The sequence below is a fragment of the Boleophthalmus pectinirostris genome, unplaced genomic scaffold (assembly GCF_026225935.1).
Source record: "Boleophthalmus pectinirostris isolate CB_2022bp ecotype Guang Dong unplaced genomic scaffold, ASM2622593v1 HiC_scaffold_6, whole genome shotgun sequence".
In the NCBI taxonomy this organism is placed as follows: domain Eukaryota; kingdom Metazoa; phylum Chordata; class Actinopteri; order Gobiiformes; family Gobiidae; genus Boleophthalmus; species Boleophthalmus pectinirostris.
The window spans coordinates 41148779-41157594 of NW_026571447.1; the positions used below are offsets into that span (position 1 = coordinate 41148779).

An 8816-nucleotide genomic window follows, 5' to 3' on the forward strand; every position below is an offset into this window, starting at 1 on the left:
TGGAGGAGAAGGAGAGGCAGATGGCCGAGCTGACGGCGAGGATGCAGCAGCAGCTCGACGAGTACCAGGAGCTGCTGGACATCAAGCTCGCCCTGGACATGGAGATCAACGCCTACAGGAAACTTCTGGAGGGCGAGGAGGAGCGGTGAGCGAGCACGGGGGGACCACGGGGGGCACCACGGGGAACACCACGGGGAACACCACGGGGAACACCACAGGGAAACCACAGGGACCACAGGGGGAACACCACAGGGACCACAGAGAACACCACAGGGACCACCACAGGGACCACCACCACAGGGATCAGGGGGAACACCACAGGGACCACAGGGGGAACACCACGGGGACCTGGATGAAGTCGCCCCCATCAATCTCACACCTTCACAAAAACTATGTCAATCATTTATGCTTCATTTGTGCTGCATAAAGTTTTGTTTGTGTTGCTTTAGTTTTGGAGACATTAACTATTCTTCTTCAGGTCAGATTGGGGTCAGCAGCCTCAGGAAACTTCAAAATGCTCTAAAACGACACAAAATGGAGTCAATCGTTTGCGTTGTTTTGTGCTCGCGATTTTCAGCCGTTGACGTGACCCCGCCCCCTGCCCTCGAAAATGTTAAAATGTGCTAAAAAATGTGCAAATTCTTACATAAATTCCAATGCCCCGTGTCATTTCCAGCCTGAAATGATGTAATATGATCAGCGAAATAAAAACGTAGTAAAATATTAACGGCACAAAACAAAAACAATTTATGTGATAATTTGCATGTTTTAACATTTTCGAGGTGGTGGTGTGACGTCATCGGCCGAAAATCGCGAACCATAATCACACAAATTAAACTTTTTAGTAGCAGAAAGCAGTACGAACGAAGCACAATCACACAGTCACACAGGGACCTGTGTGAAGTTGGCCCCACATCAAACTTTCACAAAAACTATGCCGCTGGTTTGTGCTGTTTTAGTTTTGGAGATATTAAAGATTCTTTTACAGGTCAAGTTGAGGTCAGCAGCTCCAGGAAACTTCAAAATTAAATAAAACGACACAAACTGGGGTCAGTCATTTCGTTTGTGCGATTCTGGTTCGCTGTTTTCGGTCATTGACGTCACACCGTCCCCTAGAAATTGTTAAAACATGCTAAAAAAATTGCAAACTATTACATAAATTCTAATTCCCTGTGTCATTTGCGGCCTGAAATGATGTAATGTAATCGTCGAAATCAGAAAATAATAACTTTAAAAATGCAAACGCAAAAAGTAAAACATTAACGCCAAACAACAGCACAAACAAAACAAAGAATTTATGTAATAGTTTGAACGTTTTAACATTTTTGGGGGGTGGGGTGACGTCATCAGCAGAAAATAGCAAACCATAATTGTACAAACAAAACTTTTTGCAGCACAAATGAAGGACATAGTTTTTGTGGAGGTTTGTGTTTGATGAGGGCGACTTCACACACGTCACACACCTGCACACTGTCAGTCAAATGTTTGGACTCTCACAGATTTTTACCTTTGACTAAAAGAGCAGGTAAAATAATGAGTGAGGCCCCAAGTTCATTTCAGCAAATTTTTGTGGAAACCGTTTGGAAGTGAAAAGTCAGACCAGAGACCAAACCCATGTTCTTCACTCAGTGTGAGTTGATGCCGTCAGACAGAAGGTTCGGGGTCTTAAACTGTGAACTGAACAGATTCAACACATTCTTTTGTGCCCTTGGCCGTTAATCTGCAGACAGTGCAGTTTAAAAACATTTTCACAGGGTTTGTCTGTGAAGAGTGACTAAAACAGTGACTTAAAGCTCCTGTTGTTGTGTCACTCGTGGTCAGACTTGGTCTTTTATTTCTGTTCTGTGGTGGATGTTTGTGTGATGTTTGTGTGGTGCTTTTGTTGTTGTGTTGTTCTGTCTTTGTGTTAAATCTGTGACCTCCTGTCCCAAGACAAATTTGTCCCATGGGAGACAAAGGATTATTTTATCTTCAAAAAACAAAAAACATTGAGAATCCAAACTTCTGCCTGGTCCTGCACCACCACAGGGAGATCGTCACTTTATTTATTTTATATCCTTTGTTCTCCAACAATATTCTAATAAATATTATAGTTAAGTTCACATCTTGTTGTCCTGTGTCTGCAGCCTGAGCCTGTCCCCGAGTCCGTCCTCTGCCAAAGTGACCGTGAGCAGGACGTCCGGCTCTGGGCACAGCCGGGTTCTCTACGCCCAGAGCTCCTCCAGCGCCAAGGCGGTGTCCAGCAGCCGCAACTCCTCCGGCACCCACGCCACCGACGGCAGCAGCAGCCGCAACTCCTCCGGGACCCACGCCGCCTCCGCCCAGGCCACGTCCACCACCCAGGTGGCGTCCAGCAGCAGGACCTCCTCCGGCGCCAGCGCCAAGAGGAAGCGCGTGGACCTGGACTCAGAGAGCGCCAGCACGGTCACCAAAACCCGGGTGAGCCAGGGCGCCTCTGCCAGCGGCCGGGTCACCGTGGACGAGGTGGATCTGGAGGGAAAGTTCATCCGCCTCAGCAACAAGTCTGACGAGGTACGAGTCCACCGAAGAAAACACCAGGACCAGCGAGAAGACGCCCGTCAAACACAAAACGAAACAAAAACTACATCTATTGTTTGTGCTGTTTTAGTTTTGGAGACATTAATGATTCTTTTATAAATCAAATTGGGTTCAGCAGCTCCAGGAAACTTCAAAATGCTCTAAAACAACAACGAATGGAGTCAAACATTTGAGCTTCATTTGTGCTGCACAAAGTTCAGTTTGCGCGATTCTGATTCTTAAAATATTAAACGATTAAACTCTGGTTCCTGCTCCTGAAGAGTAGAGACACCATCCTTACTCGCTCCTGCTGTTTCCTTCTTTACTTTCCTTTTTAATCCGTTTACCTTCAACACCCGATAATGTGTCTATTTTTGATTTTCTTTCAAGTGAACAAAGATTAAATCGTTTTTTAACAAAGCATCTGATGAACCAGCAACATGTCGGAGGGAAGAAGAAGAGAATTCTGTCTATGAGCTCTGTTGGGCACCGTTTTTGGACGGAAATTACGTAACGTAATCGGGCCTGAACAAAACTTTTCGTAGCACAATTGAAGCACAAATGATTGATCCATTTTGCGCATTTTAGAGCATTTTGAATCTTCCTGTGGGTTTAATATCTCCAAAACTGAAGCAGCACAAACGAAGCACAAACAATTGACAGTTTGGTTTTTGCTGTTTTGTCCTGTGACTGTTTCATTTGTGCGAGTTTATTTCTAAAATTATTCATTATTAATAATAATTTGGTTCATAATTGTGGCTGATCTTGGTCCAACAGGGACTAAGGATGAAACTCGTCTTTGGCTCCAGTCCTGCAAATTTACAAGTTCATGTTTGTCTTAAATTATCTTGTCTTTTAATCTGCTCTGTCCCTTTAATAAATAAATAAATAAATACAAATGCAGATTATTTTTGTGGAAATGATATGAGGTCATTTCTGTTCAGTTGACGACAGAGACTTAAACAAAACTCCACAAAACTCGTGAAGAGAAACGAGCTGAGGCTGTGGAAAAGTCTGGATCGTTTAGTCTTTAGTTTAGTATTTTGACACTTTTACGCAGCGGCTGTTATTAAACTCTTGGATGTTTTTCTTGCGGTTGTGTTCAGGATCAGTCGATGGGCGGCTGGCAGCTCAAGAATCAGGCAGGAGGGGGCGCTGTGCTCGCCTACAAGTTTCCTCACAAGTTCACCCTGAAGGCCGGAGCCACTGTCACGGTACGGTCCCACTGAAGTCCCACTGAAGTCCTACAGAAGTCCTACTGTCCCTCTGAGTCCCCGCAGAGTCCTACTGTCCCTCTGAGTCCCCGCAGAGTCCTACTGTCCCTCTGAGTCCCCGCAGAGTCCTACTGTCCCTCTGAGTCCCCGCAGAGTCCTACTGTCCCTCTGAGTCCCCGCAGTCCCCGTCCTAGTCCTACTGTCCCTCCTACGGTCCCTCCTGTCCCCACAGAGTCCCAGTCCCCGCAGAGTCCCCGCAGAGTCCCCGCAGAGTCCCCGCAGAGTCCCCGCAGAGTCCCCGCAGAGTCCCCGCAGAGTCCCCGCAGAGTCCCCGCAGAGTCCATTTCACTTTATACTGAAAAAAACGTCCCTGGAGTTTTTTTTTTTTTCACTATTTTGTCCATAAATAAATTCCTGTTCCTGATGTAACTCGGCTCCAATTTCCCTCCTGTAACCGCTGACCTCATGAGCTTCATTTGACTGGAGCTGGACTCTGTGGGTGACGTGACACTCCCTCAGTCCTCCTCTTTACACACTCTGTGGTACTTTACCTTTTGTATTAATATTCTAATATTTTTACTTTTGAACCTTCACACAAAGTGGATTTTCTGAAGCTCTTTCATTTGTTAAAATAATTTGCCATGTGGTGTTTTATTATTTTATTTAGTCCTTTGTTCTTTGTCCGATTCACCTGCCTGTGCTCACTGTCCCTGTCTCTCTGCTCCTGTCCCTGTCCCTGTCAGGTGTGGGCGGCGTCAGGCGGCGGGACCCACAGCCCCCCCACAGACCTGGTGTGGAAGAGTCAGGACTCGTGGAGCACCGGAGACCTGCTGATGACCACCCTGATCAACAACAACGGAGAGGTCTGTCCCGAGACTGACTGAGACCTAGACTGGGTTTTTAGACCTGGTTTAGACCTGGTTTTTAGTTTTGGTTTAGTCCCAGTTTAGACTCTGTTTAGACTCTGTTTAGACTTGTTTTAGACCTGGTTTAGTTCTGGTTTAGTACCAGTTTAGTCCTGGTTTTTTGTTTTGGTTTAGTCCCGGTTTTTATTCTCTGTTTAGACTCGTTTTAGAACTGGTTTAGTCCTGATTTAGTCCTGGTTTAGACCTGGTTTAGTTCTGGCTTTTAGTTATGGTTTAGTTCTAGTTTAGTCCTGGCTTAGTTCTGGTTCATTCCTGGTTTTTAGTTCTGATTTAGTCCTGGTTTAGACTCTGTTTAGACTCGTTTTAGTCCTGGTCTAGTCCTGGTCTAGTCCTGGTCTAGTCCTGGTCTAGTCCTGTCTAGTCCTGGTCTAGTCCTGGTCTTTTTGGTTTTGGTTTTGGTTTAGTCCTGGTTTAGTCCTGGTTCAGTTCTAACTCGTGGATGTTGTTTACAGGACTTGGCCTCGAGGAAAGTGAACATAGTCGTGATGGACGACGACGAAGATTCGGTAACACAAATACAAACACACACACACACACACACACAAACACACACACACACACACACACACACACACACACACACACACAGACACACACACACACACACACACACACACACACACACACACAGACACAAACACACACACACACACGACACACACACACACACACACACACACACACACACACTCGTTTACGTCACGTGTTCAAACCAGGAGTTCACACATGCAAATAAAATGTAAAAATATGTAAATAAATGTGTAATAATGGTGTGTCTGTGTGTGTGTGTGTCTGTCTGTGTGTGTGTGTGTATTTGTGTTGTGTGTGTTGTGTGTGTGTGTGTGTGTCTGTCTGTCTGTGTGTGTGTGTGTGTATTTGTGTTGTGCGTGTTGTGTGTGTCGTGTGTGTGTTTTTGTGTCCATGCACAGACCGGTCACAGTGAGTATAACCTGCGCAGTCGTACGGTGATCTGCGACGCCTGCGGGCAGCCGTCAGAAAGGGGCGGAGCCTGTGGCGGCGGCGGCCTCCCGGAGGGACTCGGCGGACACTCCTTCCTCATGGGACACGAGCAGGTAAAAACACAAACAGAACAACAACAACAACAACACAAAAACACAACCAGAACCACAAACAAACACAAACAGAGACACAAACCAGACCCAGACCCAGACCCCCAGACCGGAGGCAGGACTGTGGTGAGGGCACGAGACCAGACCAGGACTAAATCTGCGTTCAGACCTCGTGTCTCGTTGGACGTCTCGAGTTGGAGTCTTTATGTTTGAGGTCAGATTTGCTGGTTCATCACATCAGGGTAAAAATAAAGTTTCAGATGAGCTCGATTAGAACCTGCAAAGATTTTTTAGCACCAAAAGATGATTTAGGAAGAAACTAGGAAGAAAAAGGAAATGTTTCAGAGGAACTTTTTATGGACTTTTTGGACTTTCTACGTAGTTTTTTTTTTTATACAAGTTTGTTTGTGTTTGCAGAATAAAATGACAAATTATTCAAACACGCCTTATTTGAATTAGAATGTATTTGTTTGGAGGATAAGCCTCTTGAGACGTCTCGACATCTCGTTTTCGAGGGGGTCCTCACCTTATTTATTTTGTTCTTTGTTCTAGTTTAGGCCATAGGGACATTTTCAAGTGTCTTGAGTAGCCACTAAATATTAATTAATTTGCATAAAATCTGGACCCACATATTTTGGAGTCAGATATGGAACCAAATGCAGGATTCTAATCTAGAGAATCTTTTAAAAAAAACATTTTTGGGACCACCTCAGCGTCTGTGGTGTCCAGAATGTCTGTGGCGGTCGTGAGTTTCTTTGGATGTTTTGTTTCTCGTCTGTGAGCGACGGCAGAGCAGGAGAAACGGTTAGAGTATTTTACATAAACTCATGAGGTGATCGCTCAGCAGCGCCGTGTCCAGGTTCATGACGTCACTCAGACATGTTCAGTTTGGTGAGTTTCATCTCAGCTCCGTCCGATCACCACAGCTTCAGCTGAACTTTGGTCTGTCTCAGGTCCAGTTTGTCGTGTTGTCCTCCTCTGGTGTGTGAATAACAAACACTGGAGCATCGTCGCTGGTTGAGACGCAGCATCAAACCGCAAAAGTTCAGATTTTTTATTCTGGCGTCTGACGGCTCAAACATGTCACAGGCGTAGACCAAGACCGTATGTATGAACGGACAGGAACAGGAAGTGCTCCAGGAGCCTCTTCCTGCTCCTTCTGACCCTGACTCCAATAGTTTCTCTTCAGGCTTTTACGTCACAAACCAGGAGGACATTTGGAAAGATGCAATTACATCTTCCCAGGCCCAGTTTTCTTCATGTTGTTTTATTGTTCTGTTATGTTCAGCTCATCAACAAGTACAACCAAACCTCAGTTTTCATCATTTCCCCTCTGACACACGACTCTGCGCACACTGGGTTCATGTGATTAGACGAGACGAGGCTCCAAACTCCAGATGATTCCAACATGTAGAACTGTAGGAACCTGAACAGAGAAGGTGCATTAAAACTAGTGAACGAGAGCAGAAGAACCACAGAGAAACAAACCTGCAGCCGACTCCAGGGTTTAGATTTTTATGACAAACACTTAAGACAGAAATATGAGTCTACAAATGTACTTCTCAACCACAGTCTCACTCTGTGTCTCTGTGTTCTTCTCCTCCTCAGGGCCGTGTGAAGCCTGAGAGCTGCTCCATCATGTAGGACTCTCCTCTGGACTCTCCTCTGGACTCTCCTCTGGACTCTCCTCTGGACCCTCCTCTGGACTCTCCTCTGGACTCTCCTCTGGACTCTCTCTCTGGACTCTCCTCTGGACCCTCCTCTGGACCCTCCTCTGGACTCTCCTCTGGACTCTCCTCTGGACTCTCCTCTGGACCCTCCTCTGGACTCTCCTCTGGACTCTCCTCTGGACTCTCCTCTGGACTCTCCTCTGGACCCTCCTCTGGACCCTCCTCTGGTGTCTCCTCTGGACTCTCCTCTGGACCCTCCTCTGGACTCTCCTCTGGACTCTCCTCTGGACCTCCTCTGGACTCTCTCTCTGGACTCTCCTCTGGACTCCTCTGGACCCTCCTCTGGACCCTCCTCCTCCTCTGGACTCTCCTCTGGTCTCCTCTGGACCTCCTCTGGTCTCTCTGGACTCTCCTCTGGACTCTCCTCTGGACCCTCCTCTGGACCCTCCTCTGGTGTCTCCTCTGGACTCTCCTCTGGACCCTCCTCTGGACCCTCTCTGGTCTCCTCTGGACCCTCCTCTGGACCTCCTGGACTCTCCTCTGGACTCTCCTCTGGACTCTGGACTCTCCTCTGGACCCTCCTCTGGACTCTCCTCTGGACTCTCCTCTGGACTCTCCTCTGGACCCTCCTCTGGACTCTGGTGTCTCCTCTGGACTCTCCTCTGGACTCTCCTCTGGACTCTCTCCCCTCTGGACCCTCCTCTGGACTGTCTCCTCTGGACCCTCCTCTGGACCTCCTGGACTTTTCCTCTGGACCCTCCTCTGGACTCTCCTCTGGACTCTCCTCTGGACTCTCCTCTGGACCCTCCTCTGGACCCTCCTCTGGACTCTCCTCTGGACTCTCCTCTGGACTTCCTCTGGACTTCCTCTGGACTCTCCTCTGGACTCGTCTGTGTTTTTCATCTTTGTTTTTGGATCAGATGTTTTGTAATCACCAGCTTTTTGAGGCTTTTTGAGGCTTTTTGAGGCTTTTTGGGGCTCTGGGGCTTTAGGGGTTTTTGGGGTTTTGGGGTTTTTTTGTTTTCTGCGTAGGACAGACCTTTTCTCTTTTAGTTCTCTGTGCTGTAGTCGCGCTTCGCCGCTCGTGGGTTAATTTTTATTTTTTTGTCTTTATTTTACTTGAATTGTCGTACTGTATGAAGCTATGCAATTTTCAGCTTAGTATTTTAATTACCTTTAAACGCTGCAAAGATTAACGTGTAAATGAACAAAAAATGACTGGAAATTAGATTAGAACTGGGTTATTTTACTCAGTAGGTTTAATTTAAAGACACATTACGGAACTTTTCTGGGAATCCAGCATCGAAAATGACTTTACAGGCTCCGTATTTGTGCCATTTTCCGTTTCCTCGTCACAAACAGACCTGGAGTTGTTTTTGTTTCTTTCACACACGTTTA

The 8816-nt window shown here is 46.6% G+C and overlaps 1 protein-coding gene across 1 annotated transcript in view; it reads left to right on the forward strand.

Annotated features, from left to right (window-relative positions):
• The window catches only part of LOC110153900 (lamin-A-like), an 18258-nt gene extending 10556 nt beyond the window's left edge, over positions 1-7702 (forward strand). The window contains exons 4-10 of the mRNA XM_055164070.1: positions 1-145; positions 2127-2532; positions 3645-3752; positions 4496-4615; positions 5131-5184; positions 5608-5751; positions 7357-7702. The exon at positions 1-145 is cut by the window's left edge and continues 76 nt beyond it. Coding sequence (XP_055020045.1) covers positions 1-145; positions 2127-2532; positions 3645-3752; positions 4496-4615; positions 5131-5184; positions 5608-5751; positions 7357-7392 — 1013 coding nt within the window. The 3' untranslated portion in view covers positions 7393-7702. The remainder of the gene's footprint in view (positions 146-2126; positions 2533-3644; positions 3753-4495; positions 4616-5130; positions 5185-5607; positions 5752-7356) is intronic.
• Positions 7703-8816: the final 1114 nt, after the last annotated feature.